Source organism: Pezoporus flaviventris, unplaced genomic scaffold (genome assembly GCF_033815535.1).
Source record: "Pezoporus flaviventris isolate CSIRO_AGI_PZ_B2104156 unplaced genomic scaffold, CSIRO_AGI_Pfla_v1 ptg000037l, whole genome shotgun sequence".
Classification (NCBI taxonomy): domain Eukaryota; kingdom Metazoa; phylum Chordata; class Aves; order Psittaciformes; family Psittacidae; genus Pezoporus; species Pezoporus flaviventris.
Genome location: NW_026892585.1, coordinates 20,945,333 through 20,964,522, shown reverse-complemented (window position 1 = coordinate 20,964,522; position 19,190 = coordinate 20,945,333). Strand labels below are relative to the sequence as shown.

Below are 19,190 nucleotides of genomic sequence, written 5' to 3'. Positions count from 1 at the left end.
CAGCAGTTTTGCAGAGAGCACCTATAACTCAGAGTGGTTCAACAGCTCCCCACTCGTGACCCTGTACAACCATACCAGGAACTAAATAAACCCTACTTACTAGCAATTAAAGTGATTTAATTTAAAACACAATGACAGATGCATAATGGGTTAATTACAAAGGAAGTAATTAGCAAATAGGATAGAAAAGGTTAAAAGGTTGTGGACTTCTGTTGTTTGCTTGCGAAAGATAGAGAAATCATCAGTGATTAAACTTTTTCTTTTAATTTCTGGGCCTGATTCTACTATTGTTGGCTGTAAATGAGGCAGCAAACTAGGAGGTTAAAAAAAAAAAAAAAAAGGAATCACAGCTTTACTGGACAAACTGAAAGGCCATTGTTAATACTGAGGCTATGTGATTTGTTTTCAGTCTGCACCCAAAAGTAGGTTTGCATCTATGCTGTTTGTACTTAACATTAGGATATGTACCTCTTCTGAGAAGAAGTAATTATCCTCTCCACTCCCTGCACTGAAGCCCCAGTGAGGTCAGGAAAAAGAGTATAAGGGGCAAGAGAGATAAGAGCACATCTCGTAGGAAACTCTAACTGCCTTAAAGAGTAAATCAGTGAATAATTTAGTTGGCAATATGCCATAATATATTTGTTCTCCAGCAAACAAAAAGTGAGGATAAAAAGAAGTAGAACTTTGAATAGGGAAACCTCTGAGTGTGAAAATCCTCATCTGAAATACTGTTAACTTCATGCTGGTCATGTAGACAGAGCCATTACGGAGCGTGCAAGTAATTTTCTGTCAAAATAAGAGCTTCTACTTAATTTTCACAAGTATTACTCTTTTTCTCCATGACTCCTGTCTGCCCAAAACCATAAGCAAATAGGTATTTAGATCATTTTAATACAGTCATATTTTATGACCACCAGCTTATTGCCAGGTAACTTGAAACTCTTTATTTATTTATAATAGCTATAAATATATTTATGTATCTATAAAACATGTGGTTTGTATTTGGAAACTTCAGAGGTGATGTTTGCAGAAAATTTTCCCCAACTTGAGCCTAATTGTTACTGAAGTCATTGATTTTTTTCTTTTGAAAAATAAGCTTTTTGGTAAACCTCAAAAATAGCAATATGGGCTTCTCCATTTCAAAATATCGATTAAAACCAGGCTGGAATTCTCCTTTGTAAATTTAGCTGCCATCTAACCTAGTTACATGTCCACTAGTAACCGTTAGCATAATTTAACAAGAATTTCCCAGAACAGTCACATTCTTCCATCATCCTGTGCTCTCTTTTTAGGGGAAGTTTAGATTGGATATAAGAAGGAAATTCTTTCCTGTTAGGGTGGTGAGGCACTGGAATGGGTTGCCCAGGGAGGTTGTGAATGCTCCATCGCTGGCGGTGTTCAAGACCAGGTTGGACGAGGCCTTGGGTGATATGATTTAGCGTAAAGTGTCCCTGCCCATGGCAGGGGGGTTGGAACTTGATGATCTTAAGGTCCTGTCCAACCCTAATGACTCTATGATTCTGATTCTATTAAGTGCTCACTTCTCTGACGCTTTGCCGAGCCATAGTTAACACTCACCTGATACATGTCAGTCTAGCCCCTTAATCATTTAACTTCACTTGTCTGTTCCTCCTTTTCTATTGTTCATAATTTTATTGTATCTCTGATATGCCTTCGTCATGCCTCCAGGGATATTATCTCCCTTACTGCTTGACATAAGGCTTGAACCTACACATCCAGAAATGCACTGTCCCCTTTTGGTGTGTATCACACTGTCAACGTCTGTCTGATGCCCGTTTCCCTTGACCTGCTACTACAGGAGTAGGCAAAGGTTCCAGGACCACCAATTCAACTTGTAGAAAGGATCTGTGCAGATTTTTTGGTAGTCTTTGTCCGCCTACCATAGGTTTTGCTGGCTAAGGATACAGATTTCAGGAAACAACTAAGTTTTTGTTCTGGTCTGTTACCTTAATTTTGTTGAAAATAAGGTTCTTCAAAGTTTTTCCCCAATTAAAATCGAATTTAAGTCATACATTTCAGGTCTGGAATCCTATGTTGAACATTTCAGAATTCAGTGGTTTTGCAAGTCAGCTATCAGTTTTTAGGACAAATAGATTCAGGTTTGGAAACTTATCAAGTCACACAATATGCAGAACACGTAAGGATAAACCCATAGCTGCAACAGCGTATCTTGTTTCTTTTCCAAGGATTTCTGCAAGGTTCTGTGTATTTGCACAGTATAACTCAAGGCATTGCGATATAGATAAAGATTTTTTTCAGTATTTAAAAATTATTTTTTTAAGTTAAATGGTGACTTTGTGAAGCTCTGGTTAAGAAAAGCAGAAAGCCTAAGGCTGTATTAATTCTGCTGTTCATATCTAAGTCCCTGAAAATAGCTCAAACAAATGCCAGTACCAATCTTTAGGGTAATACTTATCCCTATTCAGAGTGACATTTGCAGTTTAGAACGTACTCATTTCTGCTTCACTGATTTTTTTAGGCATGGCATATGTAAGCTGGTCTGACAAAATGCATTCGTATTAACAAGATTCATCCAAGTACCTCCCCTCTTGGCATTTAGAAAACGTTATTTTTCTTAATGCATTTAATCATGAGCATGGAAAATCACCACTTTTCATTGAAAGTCTTTGAAATCTAGTATCTTTGGGGTTATCTGATGTTAGTTGTAGAGATTTACTGGATAATTCAAGACAGCCTTCATCTATTACACACTTTACAGTGAGTAATAAGAGAAATTAGCATTGAAGATAAACTATCCCCTAATGAAATATCAGGGAGAGCTAATGTTTCTGGAGTTAACAGAAGAAAACAGACAAACAAGAAGTTATATGTCAAAGCTGTTGTTTGAATGAAACTCCCATATGCTGGAGAACAAACACGTAAGCCATGAAGTGTCTCAAAGGCTCTTCAAAAAAAGCAGGAATAATCACTCATATACGAGGTATTTTATGTTGTCCCTTTTGCTTTTCTATCATCTTTGGTCCTCCAGGATCCTGGCTTATTTGGATATTTATGCAAGTAGGTAGAGGTCTTTCTGAATTAAGGTCTAAATCGCTAATGATTTAAACATCATTTAATGCACAGTTATGGATCAGCTACTTTTTGGTAAATCTGCCTAGCTTGCATTGTAATGCTCCATGTTAAGAAAGTCCTCTGCAGGGAATAAAGCTGCTGGTTATCAAAATAGTGTCTAAACAAGGCTGCTTCTAGTTCTGTGCTCCTCTCATGCCCTCCTGTGTACACATGTAGTAGGATAAAGCAAAGTGCTGGAGAGCTGACATTTCTGCAAGGGGATGAAGTAAAACAAAAGCTACAGCCCACTGTGCTGACCACGTTTTAAGCTGAAAATAAGCAGATTTCACAGAGCCTTTGTCTTAGAGCCAGTCAGTGGCTCCACACCATAAGTGACTTGAGATACTCTCTGAGATAATGTTACGCATTTCTGTAAGTACAGGGCAAGGGAAGCATTACATGCTCAGTTTTCTGCTTGATGCCAGGTGGCATAAAGGTAATGTTACAGTACTCTCAATAATACCTTTCAGACTGCCTTTCTAGTGTGTTCAGGCGACTGGGAAATGGACAGAAATACTAAAACTCTTTTTATTTTTGTCTGTGACAAAATCAATTACTGTATGTTCCATTAGCTTATAAAAAGATACATTTAACCCAATGCAATAAGACATTAAGTTCTGGTAAAATCATAAAAACAACTTCTGTCTTGCTTTTATGTTGCATTACTTCATTTTGTGGTGCTGTGTCTATTCTTTGTAGACACATTCAAAACAAACAGCTTTATCATTCAGCCTGCTCTGCAAACAACATGCCAGTCCCCCCACCAGTGTGGGATAATAGAAGGAATGGCTTTGTCCAAATTAACATTGTTCATCCTGCAGTTCTGCTTGTTGAAACACAAGAGCTTTCAAAAATCCGTAAAGCAGTGAGGTTGCCATTATAATTTATCTGGCTTTTTGTCTGCATATAATAATTTTCTGGCTTTCATGCTGTAAAAAAAAAACTGCTAATACCTGCACAGAGCTGAGCACATACCATATTATGCTCTGATTGATGCAGGACATCCATAATCTTCACCTGTTAGCGCTCAGCAATTTTTAGAGCTTTAAGAAGCACGTTAAAAAGCCCGAAAGGTAAAACCAGTATCCTATTCTGAGGAGCACATATTGAGTATGTGTGTGGAGGACAGTTTAAAATTACACAGAACTACTGGACATTTGTATTAGAAAGCTCAGTAGCTCCTTGCCTTTTGATTGCTTCAGGACAGACTGCAAATGTTTATACAGATAGTGTTCTGTGGTTTAGATCTTACGCTTTATTGCATGGATTTTTTTGTTCTCAGGAGTTGAACAAGACTAGCAATAAAAAGCATGAGTCAGAGTCCGTTTCTGAGCTTGCGCCTACAAGCCAGTTCTGATGGGGGCTTTTTATTAAACGTAGCTAGAAACTAAATAGATTTTTGTTTCTCATAGAATGCAGTTGATCAGTGTGTTTTACAAGGGAGGGAATGTACACACTGTTTGCTCATTGTATAGGTACCTTGTACTGTAAGCTATAGCCTAGTACATTTTTCACTGAATATGTTTTAGTACAGAATTGTCTGTATAACTCTGCTCTAGAATACTGATTTTATTTTGCTGTTAAACATTGCAATGTTAAATATTGAAACAAATTTAAAATTTCACATAGGCATCTCTACAGCCTATAGGCTACCTTGTCATTTTTCCTGCTGTGGAGTTTCTACTTCCTATTTTTCACTACACACAAAATTGAAAGTAAGAACAAATTTCACGGAGGGGGTGCAGAACAAAATGTTCAGATGATACATCCTGTAATTCATCACCCCCAAGCCCCCAAGAAAAACAAAAGTGCCAGGGCAGAGCATGAGGGGCTGGCATCCTCAAGTGCTCGGTCTGACTGTGCTGGAGCTTTCCCCTGCACTCCGTTACAGGACCTATGTGCTCTGTTATCCTGCTCTGGACCCTTGCCTCCTCCCTACACCCTGGGACCTGGGTGGGCTCCATGCCCAGCAGCCCTCCCCTCCTCTCAGCACAAGAGGCAGCCCAGCTCCCAGCAACGGCAAGTGTTGTGTAAGTGTTGTATAAGGATGCAGGGATAAGCCACCGACATCAGGTATTGCAGGCAGGGTTACGCGTGTGGATGAGCCAGGTCACCCCATGGCCCTCCTGTTGCCTTTTAAAAGGGGATGTCAAGAGGGAGTCCAGGGAAGGGTGAGGAGCCAAATAGCTCGAAAGTGCTTCTGAAAGGTGAGGAATCCCTTTTCCTATCTGTTGCTACCTTGAGAAAAGATGGGAAGCAGCAATGCTTGTCCCCAGTGCTGCCTGGGGCAGCCGTTTGTGGAGCAGGAAAGGAAGCCTGAGGATAGCCAGAAAAGATGCAGCTCATGATACAGACAGGGACTGGGATTTACTGTGCACCTGGCCTGCAGGAGACTGACAGCTGGTACCTAAACTTTGAAGCAACAATGTCATGTTTTAAGCACAGCCAGCAACTAAGTACCATGCAGCTGCTTGCTCACTCATACCCCCCTGGATGGGATGGGGAGAATCAGAAGGTAAACCCCACAGGTTGAGATAAGAGCAGTTCAGTAATTAACATAAAGTGAAGTAATAATAATAATAATAAGGAAAGATAGGAAGAGGCATAAAATTCTGGAAACACAAGTGATGCCAATACAATTGCTCACCATCCACTGACTGATGCCCAGCCCGTTCCCAAGCACCAGCTGGTGGCTCCCAGCCAACTTCCCCCAGTTCATATACTGAACATTATGTTCTATGGTATGGAATACCCCTTTGGCTAGTTTGGTTCAGCTGTCCTGGCTGTGCCCCCATGGCTTCTTGGGCACCTCCTTACTGGAAGAACACAGGAAACAGAAAAGTCCTTGATTTAGAGTAAGCAACAAATAAAACACCAGTGTGTTATCAACATTATTCTCACACTAAATCCAAAACACAGCACTGCACCAGCTACTAGGAGAAAACCTACTATATCCCAGCCAAAACAGGACACCGTAAGGCAGAAAACACCCTCATCCCCCGAGCAGTGCAATCCTTTTATATAACCGTTGGTTAATCTGATGCATTTGTGTGAAGGAGAAGGCACTGGATGAGAGTGGGAGAACACTTAACCACATTGATTAATATTAATTGGTAAATTGTCTTTCATTATGGGAAAAGAAAGTAAGTGCAGTAATTGGCAGTATGGCTTGACAGTGGTTCTGTATTGGAGACCAAAGCCTGAGAATTCCAAATACCACATTTTCAGGCCAGAGGAGATGAAGATCCCCACAATGTCTTCTTTTATTTGGGGCAAAATAGGAATATTCTTTTCCTGGTGCAGGGCTGTAGATCTGAAATAGAACTCACTATCAGAATGGAATCAGCATGTTCCTACTTTTATTTTCTTTCAAAACAAAACAAAAAGCAGGGTTGAACTCCAGTGATGGAGAAAGAACACACTGCTGGCTCTTCCACCTGAGCTCTCTGGCAGGGAGGTCATGTGAGGTGTTAGATAACAACCACTAAAGTTAGTGCTGCATGCTCAGGGCTTGTGGTTCAGGGCCATGAGACTTTGTGTGGGCGAATGAGCGCTCCACAGACAAAAGCTAATCTAATGAAGCCTGCTGCCTGTGATGTCAGCAAAGTTTAACCATAAAAATCGTGTCACTTTTGGCAAGGAAGAAACTTGCTCTGCAATGTCTGTGAAGGCTCCCAGACATTATTCCCAGACAGACTCCGCCTGGTGTGGTGGAGCCTCGCCTGTGACTCATCCACATCATTCCAATTTGTGCCCCTCTGTGTGCTTTTTAGTTACAGACTACAGAAAAGTTGTACAGAGAGTTTTAGACTGTGAAAAAGAGTCTGATTTCCTCCAGTATTTTCCACATCTATGTCTTGAAGTGTAACTTGGTATATAAAGTGTAGACACTGCTTGTTCTTCTTGCTTATGTAAAGTAGCAACTGTGCTGGGCCTTCAGAAGACAGGCAAGGTTCTGGGTGCCAGAATGCGTAAATAGTTCTGCGCCCAATGTTTGCATTCATGTGCCACGTTCCTTAGAAAGAAAAAACAGAAAATCACTTCCAGCATGTAAAGGGCAGGATTAAAGCATCATCTCGAAAACATTCCTGATACATTTGGAAAGATTATTAAAATCACCATCAGGTGCAATATTTACCTTTTGGCACTTGCTGAATGGAGCTAGTGGAGATGCTGGATGAGCAAGATGCTGATGCACACTCTCCATTTTAAACTGTGGGGCATAGGAAGACTGTGCCAAAGCCAGATGCATTAGTATGATGCCTTAGACAAAAGACCATCTTTTCTACAATCATTTCATAATTAGTTTTTTTACACAAGTGACAACTGCCTTCATGCCAAGTCCTGGACTCATCAGGGAAAATGGCACAAGTCCCAGGATAGCTAGAATTTTTCACTTCATACAGATTCAGTGAAGAACCCTGTATTTCTCCTTTCTTTTTTTCCTTCTTTTTAATAGATTGGTGCAAAAACAATAATTTGGGTATTAGTAGCTGATTATTTGCAGGAGGGACAGGATTTTTATTTGAAACACTACGTTGTTTACTTCAAGAGCACTTGTGTGTCACTGAGTCACCAAACCACTATTAAATTCTGGGAAATGGCTTATTGTTGAGGTTCATGGGGTCCCATGACACGGTGGGATGGATCAGAGTCTGATTTTAATTGGAGGCCTGATCTAAATTTGTATCCTCTTTAATCCTGTGATTGACAGACTGTGAAGCGTTATGAAGTTCCACAGGATGGTAGGAGTGGAAGAAAGATCTTGTGTTGTCACCTCTACTTGCATTGTTTGTACATGGCAAATATCAAGCAGAGCATTTGCTTTTCACTTAAGAGTTGAAGGAGAATATTGTCTTTTGTCAGAACAGCATAGATGTAGTCTTGGGTGGTTTGCCTGGAAGAAAAGACAAGGAGATTAAAAATACATTTTAACACTATGCTGGAGGAGATTTTACCAGTTCCTGCTGTAAAACTTACGGTCTTTTTATTGCAAATACAGTAAACATGATGGGGTGGGGGGGGGTTCCTCTTGCTTGTTTCTCTTCTTTTTCTTTTCTTTTTTTTTGGGGGGGTGTGATTTATTTGGGAATTTTTGAATCATTAAAACAATTCTGAACCTTGGAGTAGCAATTAATTTAGTTTAAAGATTTACTAGATATGCCTGGCTAATGTAATGAGGCATAAAGTGATTTTAAAAATAAAAAAAAAGACAAGGAATACATTACAGAGAAGATAATAGAAATTAGGAAGGTTGAGATTTGCATGGAAGGAACCCCCCCAGCAACGCTGCATGGCAGTTGCAGGTTTGGCACACGGGGGTGTGCAACGATGTGCAGCAGTGTGCACGGTTGTGCAGCTGTGTATATAGAGGTGTGTGCAGCAGTATGTGGTGGTGTGCAAGGTTGTGCAGTGGTGTGCAGGGTTGTGCAGCTGTATACAGCAGTGTGCAGGGGTGTGTGCAGTGGTAGATAGTGGTGCACAAGGTAAAAAAAGGGCGTACAGCAGTGTGCAGCAGCATGCAGGGTTGTGCAGTGATGCGCAGCAGTGTGTACAGCAGCATGCAGGGGTGTGTGCCGTGGCATGCAGCAGCATGCAGGGTTGTGCAGCAGTGTACAATAGTGTGCAGCAGTGTCCACTGGTGTGCAGCGGTGCCCAGCAGTGTGCAGGGGTGGGCGGCAGTGTACAGTGCTGTGCAGTGGCGTGTGGAGCTGTGCAGTGGTGTGCAGTGGTGTGCAGCAGTGTCCAGCGGCGTGTAGGGCTGTGCAGCGCCTTACAGCAGTACGCAGTGGTGTGCGGTGGTGTGCGGTGGTGTCCAGCGAGCGGTGTGTGGTGCCGTCACTGTGCCCCGCGGCAGCCCCTCTCTGCGTACTGCCCCCGTGCTACCGCCAGGGGGCGCCGCAGCATCGCACCGCGCTGCGCGGCGGCGACCGGAGGGACTCGGAGCGGGGCCGGGCGGGTGTCTGTGATCAGACAAGGGCGCAGCGGGGACCCCCGCGCCCGCCTGCCTCTGTGTTAGAGCGGGCAGGCGGCGGCTCCCCCTGCGCTGAGCCTCACGGGGCGGGCAGCCGCGCTGCCCTGGGGTAGCGGGACGCAAAGGGGCTCATAGAGCGAGAGGAGGGGGGTTCCGCCCCACGCTGTGGAGCGTTTGACGGGTTACTGCAACGCCTTAGGTGCCCGAGCGCCAGGGCGAGCTTTGAGCCCTCGTCCGTGAAGCGCTGTTGGTGTTGATGATGGGGTTAGGTGAAACTGCGAGGCTGCGTCCCAGATACATTAATTACACGGAACATGCGGTTGCTGCAGTTCACCTGCGTTCTCATTCTGGTGGTGCAGTCTGTGGCTAAGCGGAGCAGATGTGCGGGATGTTCTCTCAGCCTGCTGGTGGTGGGGGATATGTATTTCAAGGACAAGGAAAGGGAAACACTGCGAGAGGAGAGAATCACAGGATCACAGAATGGTTTGGGTTAGAAGGGACCTTAGAAATCATCTAGTTTCAACCGCGCTACCACAGGCAGGGACACCTTCCACTAGACCAGGTTGCTCGAAGCCCCATCCAGCCTGGCTTTGAACTCTGCCAGGGATGGCGCAGCCACAACTGCTTTGGGCAACCTGTTCAGGTAAAGAATTTCTTCCTGATATCTAATCTAAATCTGCTGTAAAGTAAAAACCACTAGTTCCTCAAGTTCCCTATTAGAGCTAAAGGAACTTTTTAAAAAGCGTTCCATGAAGTGGGCAGAAGTATTTTTTATTCTGCATCAGTAGCCACTAGCTTTTTTGACCTTGCTTCCAAATCCCTGTTACCCACAGCTCCTCTGGTTCACCAGGTTTTGGACCTGACTTGAATTCATTGCCTCATGCAGTTTAGCAAGGTGAATTGAATTTAATGTGTTAAGCCATCAGACATCAGCTGTGGTATTCAAGATCCAAAATGTTCCATGCTGTGTAAATGTTAATGGTATTCTGCAGTTTGCATTTATGGACGTATTACATGGGACTTTCTTCCTTTTTTTGGCAGGTGACATTGGTGACGGAAGAAGAACAAGAATGATTACATATCCATAACTCCCAGCAGCATGTCAGGTAATCATATTTAATAAGAGAATCTATGCAATATTTCTTGCTTTGCCAGAGTGATTATATTAAATGTTTACTGCAAAATACTGCTTTAACAAGTTCTGAATGCACAGACACTGGGAGTTGAAGTCTTTTGTCTACCCAGAGCATAGAGATGTGGGGCACATAGTAATCTTCCCCAGCATTTTTCAGCTGAAACTCTCATTCTGCTTGGTTTTCCTTCAGAAATAAAGTTGTGTTTTGTTCTAAAGACACATTCCAACTTCAACATTTCTGCTGAAACTGACAGTGGAGTGACAGTTTCTGCTGAGTACATTAGTCCAACTTACTTTGTGAAGTAGACACATTTACTGAGGTTCAAAATGAGACAGTTAAATTCATTTTACATAGATTACCAAGTAATCTTCAGATAATAATTGACAAGATCCAGAGTTGAAATTACTGTTAACCACTTTAAGTCCACTTAACCGCTTTATCTCTGCCAGATGCAAAGGACTTGAAGGCTATACATGCATTAACTGTGTCAGAAAACCCATATATTCTAATCCCAGAACAGGGTGTCTAAAAAGATGTAATTATTACATGGAGATCATATAGAAAGCCAGTAGAACTTCAGACTTCCAAAATTTCTTTCAGTATTCCTCAAATTGCATAAGAGAAGAAAATGTTCTGCTGATGCTGTTTCTCAATGCATATTTCAAGAGCCAAATGACATAAATGGAACCTTTTAAAAGCCTGTTTGTAAAATGCAGCATGTGAAACATAGCGAAGGTCATAACAAAAAAGACTGAATTTCTGGCGTTATGCTCAAGGAACAGTTTAGTTTTGCTGACTGGGCAGATCAAATATCCTTTCTTTTCCCCTAGAAAGCTCCCATCCTTTTGTATTGACCAGCAAGGCGTAACAGCTGCATTTACCAACAAAGCTGGTCCTAGATATAAGGTAGAGAGTAAAATTCATGAGGAGAAACAGCATTATTTAAATGCATTCTTTCATAGTAAAATGTATTATTTGATAATATGCGAAGATGTGTCATTTGACTTCTGGTTTTATGGGGCTTTTGCTGTCCATTGAAGTGAAGGTTATGCACAGATGAATAGAAAGTGGAGGCAGAGGGCATTGAGGCTTTTTGCAAAATGAAGTGGAATATCTGACCCTCACTTGGTGTGTCAGGCTCTGTGTTAGCATCACTGTCACATGAGGATCAGGAAGGTGTTAGTATCCTTAGGCCACATTAGCAGTGCCCACTAGAGTGTTTTTGCATTCTTCTGCAGGCATTCTAGACATGATAATTCCATTTAACAAATACCTGGTTTGGAATAAATTTAAAGCATTGACATGTAACTCAGTCTTTCCAGCTTTCTATTCTGCTTTCTTCTGTCTCATGTTAAACTGTGTTTTTTGACCTTTAGCTACAGGGCTTCAGGGAGCAATTAGTAGCTTGTGCTGTGTAATGGCAAATGATGGGGGAGGAAATGCAGTGTATCCACTTTATCCTGACCTTATCTGTTTGGGTGTAGCTTCCTATGGAGGGGGCTTTTATGGGTAATTCCCACTAGTGATTTAACCAGACCTGTCTGTCTGGACTTCTCCCTGGCAGGGCAGCTAAGCTGAGTGAAACAAAAAGCCCAATTGGAAGGGCTACATTTTTCTTCCTTCTTCTTTAATGAAAAGGAAAAAAAAAAAAAAAAAGAAGTGGGCAGAATAAATATGTGCAAAGAAAATAATCACCAGGCTGAAAAAAAGAGGTTCATTGCAGAGGATGACTGTTGGTACAGCTGTAGATGTCCAGCACTTTTCACTATGAACAGTTTATGTTTTCTGTTTCTCATTATCGGATTGAAATTCCCTGCATGAGTGTGAATGTGAAAAGAAGCATGGATGAAATAAAAATCTTTCAAGCTCTTTAAAAGCCGCCATCTACAGCCAGACAGGAGTCCTTTCCTAACGAATGAAAATGAAAATGAAAGCTTATATTCTGTTACTGAGTCACTGGAATATGAAAGCAGAATCTAATCCAAAACCAAACCAGTTGCCTAAAATAATAGGCTGTATTATTCTGACTTTTTGATAGATAATTTCTCTGCCCGTATGTTACATTTCTGCTGCAGTAAAAATTTTCCCCTTGTAGGCACTGCCCAAAAGCCTCCAGTTTTTGGTGCAGTCTAGAGTTTTTCTGACAGGAGATTGTAGAATTTGGCCTTAGGTAGTAAAGCTGGGCTTTACTACATTTTGCAGTTGCCATAGGAAAAATATTTTGAGTATTTTGACATCTCAGCTTTAAAACCACCTACTGGTGTGATTATTCTATGGCACACGTTCTGTAATTGTGTGTGCTTATGGCTTTTAATAGAGTTCAAGTTTTCCAAAACTATTTTGGGTTACTTCAAAGTTACAGGTAACATGGAAGGATGTCAGAGGTGTAGAAGCCATTAGTTAAAAGTGAATAAAATAAAAAGTAAACAGCTAAATGAATGCATCCGGTACAATTTTTGAATGCAAAAAGATAAAGGCAAATATTGGGTTAATGAAGTCCAAACTACTCTTCTTTTTTCTTCATATGCAGTCAAATTAGAGTTCACCCATCAATAGAGTTAACGAACACCTAACAGTGGGCACTTCCTGACATTAGAAGCTGACAAATAAAAAGCTGGACCTGCAGGTTTTGTAAACACTGTCAGTGTTTTTGTCAGTTTCTGTCAGTGTATTTTTGCAGCTGCTAGTTCTGAGTGTCAGAAGTTGCCTAACCAGTTTTATGTACACATGTATGTTACATATTTTACGCACCAGTTTATGTACACATAACCAGTTTTATGTACACATAACTCAGATGATGACCAAACATTGAGATAAAGGGATGCTTCTGGAGAGGGAGAGCTGGGCATAATGCTGCTTGCAGTTGAGTACTAAGTCTGACAGACACATTCTGTTCTCATAAACTGAAGCTGGGTACCTCGCTAAACAGAATAGTTTTGAGTGATTACATACCTAAATGTAACAAAGCAAATCTGAAAGTTCAACTTTCCTGTTTTGAAACCTAATTTTTTGTAGAAGTTCATTTTCTTTCCTGATGAAAGCTGGAGCAGATCTGATGCTTTAAGTAAAAACATCAAAAATGTGTTTAGGGAATGTAAGTAAAATATGGTTGGTTGGTTGGTTTTTTTAAACAGAAACAAGTGGAAAATGACTGATTGGATGCTTCCTCCATAGTTAAAAACAGCTTCACAGCTGGCACTAGCAATTACCACAGGGTAATACCTGGGGAAAAAAAGTTATAAGTATTTTAAAAATTAGTACTATCTTAGCAATAACTACAAGTCTTTCTGCCATATATTTGTACAATAGAATAGAAAAAAATTAAAAGTTGGAAACGATTATTTTCTAATAGAGAAGATAGTACTTTCAAATAAGTAAGTATGTAACATAGTTCATTAAAAAATCCTTGCTGCTTAAATACTATTGTGGAGCTTCTGGTTTTAGCATCACTGTTCACTGGCAATAATCATTATTCACTGGCAATAATCTACCACTGAAGGCTGCCTTCTGTACATTTTCTCCCAAAATGCAGGACAAGTTCTGAGACAGATTTTTGTCTTAATTTACTGGAGTGAGAACTGAAGAAGGAATTCAAGCATGGGTTCTAAACACCAGAAAATAGTATTTGTAGAAAGCAGTAAAATCTCATTAGTTTCATCTTCATGGCTGATGAAGATTGACTTTAAAGAATGCCATAGCAGTGTCAGTGAAGTCTGCAGCAAGTGATTTCAATAAGGCCAGGATTTTACTCTGCTTTTACTTGGAGTTTCATAATTGACTCCGACAGTGTGCTTCTGCTCTCAAATATTCACACTGTTCTGTTTGGTAATGAGTGTAAAGTTAGATCAAGATAGGAATTACAATAAAATTAAGTGCTTACATTAGGGAATGTAAATGTCATAAATGCATATTTTCAGTAAGTAGGATTTAATATGCAGCATTTCTTGTAACAGGTCACTCATTGGAAAAGCAGTGTCTCTAAGGGTGTTGCATGTAGTTTCCAAGAACTGGTAAAAGTAATAGGATAGGAAAGGTACCACCTTTTCTTCATGAGTCTTTTCACTATATTGCTCGTTACCTTGTAAACTTGATATTAATTGAGATGGAAGATAGTTTATTGTGTAACATCAGCTGAGAAATTATTTGTCCTAAATGTGATCTTCCTAGGGTAATTTAATTTGACATATGTCACTGTCTGACACTTCTTGTCTGCCAGACCATGATAAAATCCGAGTAACTCAAGTGTATTATTTCTTTTAAGTAAAGGACTTTCTAGAAGGACAATAAATACTTTAATATGAGGTTTTGTTATGCCAGGATTCATCAGCTTTGTAATGAGCTTTTGGGGATTTTCAAAAGGTTAACAAGATTTATATTGTGGGATGTTTTTGCATGAAGCTATGAATCACTCCATGATGGCTCTTATTACTTAGAAGCGTATTTTTAAATATGCAGTTAAAAATATCACACTTGGTAAGTTCTAGGTTACAGACATTCTGGTTTAATTTTAACTTTTTTGTTTTAAACTTTGATGTTTTTAAAAAGTGCTTTCAGAAAGTCCTATATAACGCAAGTTTCAAGAGGCAAGGAGTCTGTATAATATTTGTAACTTTCTAATTTTTTATGCAATTCTTTAGTAATGCATTGGGGTTTTCTTTCCCATCATGGGGAGAAAAGGCTCTAAAGAGTGTATTTTTCTGTAGGATAAACATGAAGACCTTTATGTCTGTGTGCTCCTAAAGGTGCTTAAGTTTGACATTTACAGTTCATGGATACCCGCTACATTTTCCAGCGAGGGTACACACATTTGAAACTAACCAAGCCAAAAGATCTGGTTAGATTTCACAAGGAGCAGAGAAAACAAACACTTTTTTTTTACATCTGCAACATCTGCTAGCCATTTTCTGAAGCATGTTTCAGCATGTTAGTGCTGAGATTTTTTCTTTTCTATTTTTTTTATCAATAATCCATCAGTGTCCTGCCTGTAGGAGTTTTATTTTAACCAGAGGTGCTTCTTTTTGTTAACTCATCTGCCTGAATTTTATTTCTGATGGGAGTGGACTGTAGTGTTTGAGATTATGAGTATGGTTATAAGACTGTGCATCACTGTTTCACTGCTGCCATCAGTCAAGAGGAGTGTAAGTGTTGTCAGTATCAGACACAAAGGGGCAAAACCCTTTTAAAACAGTTAATGAAAAAAAAACCAACAAAATGTCCCTGTGTTTTAATAAGTCTTCTCCAGTAGCCTTATAAAACATTTTCCTTTGCTGTGCTTGCCACAGGAGTTGCAGCCTGACATTTTATGGTCTTCGTATGCCTGACCGCAGACTGCTCAGTTCAGTTCTTCTGATGACTGTATTGCAGAGCAACGAACTTACAATACTTGTCCTTCATATACAGTCCTACATGTAGAGAGCACTGTATTTTTTTTGTGCCAAAATACAAAGCTGTCAATGAACAACAGGAAAGCTGCTATCTAGTCTGGCATTTTCTTGTTAATTTCGTATAAATTAAGTATCTTTTATATTCCCTAAATGCATTTCTGATTATGTTCTTTAAAAGCATCAGATTTGCTACAGCACTTATCATAAAAGAAGATAAATGTTTATGGAAATGTTTAGAGGTTGCAGAACAGGGAGGCCAGACTTTCAGATCTTCTTTGTTCTGTATGTGATCATGTGCTCTGGAAACTGTTCAGGCCTGTACCAAGCTTCAGTTTAAAGAATTCTTACATCCCAGTTTCTGTGTCTTTCTGAAGAAGCCTTTGACTCCATTATTTGAGCAAATTTTATTTGTTTATTGGTTTTTGTATTTCACAAATATATCTGTCAAGATTCCTAGTTTTACTACCTGCTTTTCTACCTGGCCATTCCTCAAACTTCAGTCCTTGAACAGGAGGTGTTATTTCAAGATACTGGGTAGCTCTTAAGCTAAAAACTGAAATATCTTGAACTGTTTCATCATCTTGAAAAAACAAAGAGCTTCAATTATGTGCAGGTATCCCCAGGATTTGCTGTTAGTAAATGGTGGCCAAATATACCATCCATTCCACAATGGAGAGGGGTGGAAGGGTCTAATGTGTGACTGAGGGAAGACCATGTGAGGTGATTTGAAAGCTCACAGCAAAAGCAGTACTCAGAATCGGGATTTTACAAAATGGTGGTAGTGATTTGAAGTGATTTGTGGAAGTAATCTGTGTGTTTTCCCAAGTGGTTTCAATGTAACTTACATGTTTTAATGATCTATTTTATGGTGTTTTGATCCTTAATCTGGAAGTGTCCTCTCACTTTTATTTGAGCACATTCTCAGCATTTAAAGAATTACATAACACAATATGAAAAGATAAAAATCCATTAACGTTCCCGTATTCACACAAGCAGTAGACGGCAAAATGAGTCCTGGAGAGGTGGATTGCTCTCTGTTGAGTATCAAATTAATCTTGGTTTAAAGCAAACAGGAGGAGGTTGTTCTGCATATTAGAGACTAATACTGGAACTCCTTGCCAAGGAGTGGTGTGAATGCAAGAAGTGTACACAGGAGGAGACCGAGCTGCACTTCAAAAAGAGATCCTTTGGGTATTACTACAGTTTAGGTAGGCTACAGGGGCTCAGGCAATCCCTCGGGCTGACAAATAGCTGGGGATTGGGAGATTATTGGTAGGAACTCATTCATATGTGTTGTCTTTGCTCTTACTCTTGTCTGGGTACCTGCTTATGGCTCCTGCTGGAGAATAGAAACCAGACAAGCATTGGGGTTTGAACATAGCTGCAGTGCTCAGGTATACCTTGTTCTCAGAAAAACTCCCACGTTGTACAGATGTATGAGAGGGTCAGTTGCATTTAGCATCTGTGTGACTGTCTGGTTAACATCACCTATCTAGTTCCATTCTGTAACCCAGTATCTTCTGTGGTGATCTTACTGGGAGCTGTCATCACTCATTTCTTCCAGTATTTTCCTGGCATCTGTAGCTGTCACAAGATTCCATAGTTGGGTATGCAACTCGTGTTCATTTCTCTAAGGCAAGGTTTTCAGGTAGCTCTTTACATACCAAAACCCAGAACCATTTTCTTCTCTGTGCTCAGAACTTACCTCTGGTTGCCTTACAGATGAGCTGTCATGTTTTTCTGGATATTCTTTTCCTCCAATTAATCTTATGTTTAGAAATTTGAGCATAATGTCAAAGCCAGGTTCTTGATGAGATAATTATATGTCTGGTATTACTTTAATAGTTAATAGAAATTCAGCATGTTTTTAAAAAGCAATTACACTTGTTCACATTGAGGCGCTCATTAAGATACCTGGTGACAAGAACAAGGATAAAGCTATTACACTGTGTATTACAAGTTTCTTAATGTTACCTTTTCTTACACCTTAAAAACTCTTTAAAAAGTTTACTATAATATCTGGAAAATCTTCTTTTGTGATGATTTAATCTTTGTCCAAAAGATTGGAAATACTGAAATTTAGTTTATAATGAAAGACATATTCTAAAATGTAGCATCTAAATATTTTATAATATTACCACTGTTAAAGTAAGTAACAGTACAACAGTCTTGGATTAAATACTCCTGGCTATGTTTTTCTCCACAAGTATACACATAAACGTATACCTGTAAAATACTGGAACAACCTAGTGGTTTCAGTAGACATCACTAGTCCCACTTGCAGAGTCCCTTTCTCTCATTGTACAATTTTTCTTACAGTCCCTGTCATTTTTACATTTTATAATTTAGGAAACAAACCACATGTTCTCAAAGGTTTTATTTATCACATTACACAGATGAAGGGTTTGCATATTTAGGAAGAAGAACCTGGCTGGTCTGTATTAGCTGTGCTCCATCCTGCTTGTTCAAGGATCACATGAACCCAGTTTAAAAGTTGAGAAACTCTGTTGTGAAGTGTTTCCAGTTTTCATAAGGAAGAATGAGAATAAAATGCTATGGTGTTATTTGGAAGAAAAAGGAAGAAAGGGAGAGGAGAAGGGAGAAGAGGACAAGGAGAGGAGAAGCAAAGTAAATAAAATGCTGTAAACTGACTGCAACGTTAATGAAATGTTAGTTTCAGTATTAACAGAACAGTTACCATTCTCAGCACAAACACATATAAAAACTTTACATGCTTTTACTTATAGTTACTTTGTGTGCTTTAAAATGCTTGTACAAAACACGAATCAGGTTTTAATTTTGCTGGGGAGACATCCTTTAATTGTAGCTTGCTTGTTTTTTCTTAAGTCATGAAGAAAAATTGTCTAGTGTTATTGGACTGGGTCCATACAAAGCTAGGCTGCTTGATCAACCTACTGTGCACCCCTCAGTCCTAATCCTGATTACATTTGCCTTAGCTGATCTCTCTGAAGCCAACCCACTTCAGTGTCCTTAGATGCTCACATACTTAAATGTTTAAAGAAAACCCCCGTAAAGTGCTGTTGCCCTTGCTTCTGTGTTTTCAGTAAACTCCAAGTATGAGTAGAGGCAAAACTTATATATAAAGTTTTGCAATCAAGTATGTTAATGACAGTTCAGAGACTGCTAATACATTCACCTACTGCTGCTGTTTTGATCAGCTAGGAGTTAAAATTCATATAGGCTGTGAGCAGTTTGGCAATGTTAAATTACTTTTGAACTGTTGACTGCTCAGATGCCAGCTATTGCTATGATGTGCTGCTTTTATATCTGTGAAATTACTTGATGATTCCTTTACTTATGTTGACAAAAAGAGCTCTAGGCCGTTCTTATTAGTCCTCTTTACTCTGAAAAAAGGCCTGTGGTTTTAGTCGTGATTCATCCCAGTAGGCTGTACTGCTTTCTGCCTTTATTATGGCTATTTTAGCAATAGCTGGAGGGAGAGAGAGATGCTTCTCTTACAATTAGGGAGCTAAGACAAAATTATGTTATCATCCTTTATCAAGGGGTTGGGTTTGACAAACCAAGAGCAGATGTAGGAGATTTAAACTGCATTCTCTGCTGGGGGGGGGGGGGGGGGGGGGG

General features: G+C 39.9%; 1 protein-coding gene across 9 annotated transcripts in view; it reads left to right on the top strand.

Moving 5' to 3' along the window:
* THRB (thyroid hormone receptor beta) overlaps positions 1–19,190 on the top strand; it is a 168,077-nt gene that overhangs the window by 113,542 nt on the left and 35,345 nt on the right. For all 9 annotated transcript variants that reach the window (XM_061464954.1, XM_061464946.1, XM_061464952.1 and 6 more), the window contains one exon: positions 10,109–10,173. In XM_061464954.1, the coding sequence (XP_061320938.1) occupies positions 10,167–10,173 (7 nt within the window). In that variant the 5' untranslated portion in view covers positions 10,109–10,166. The remainder of the gene's footprint in view (positions 1–10,108; positions 10,174–19,190) is intronic.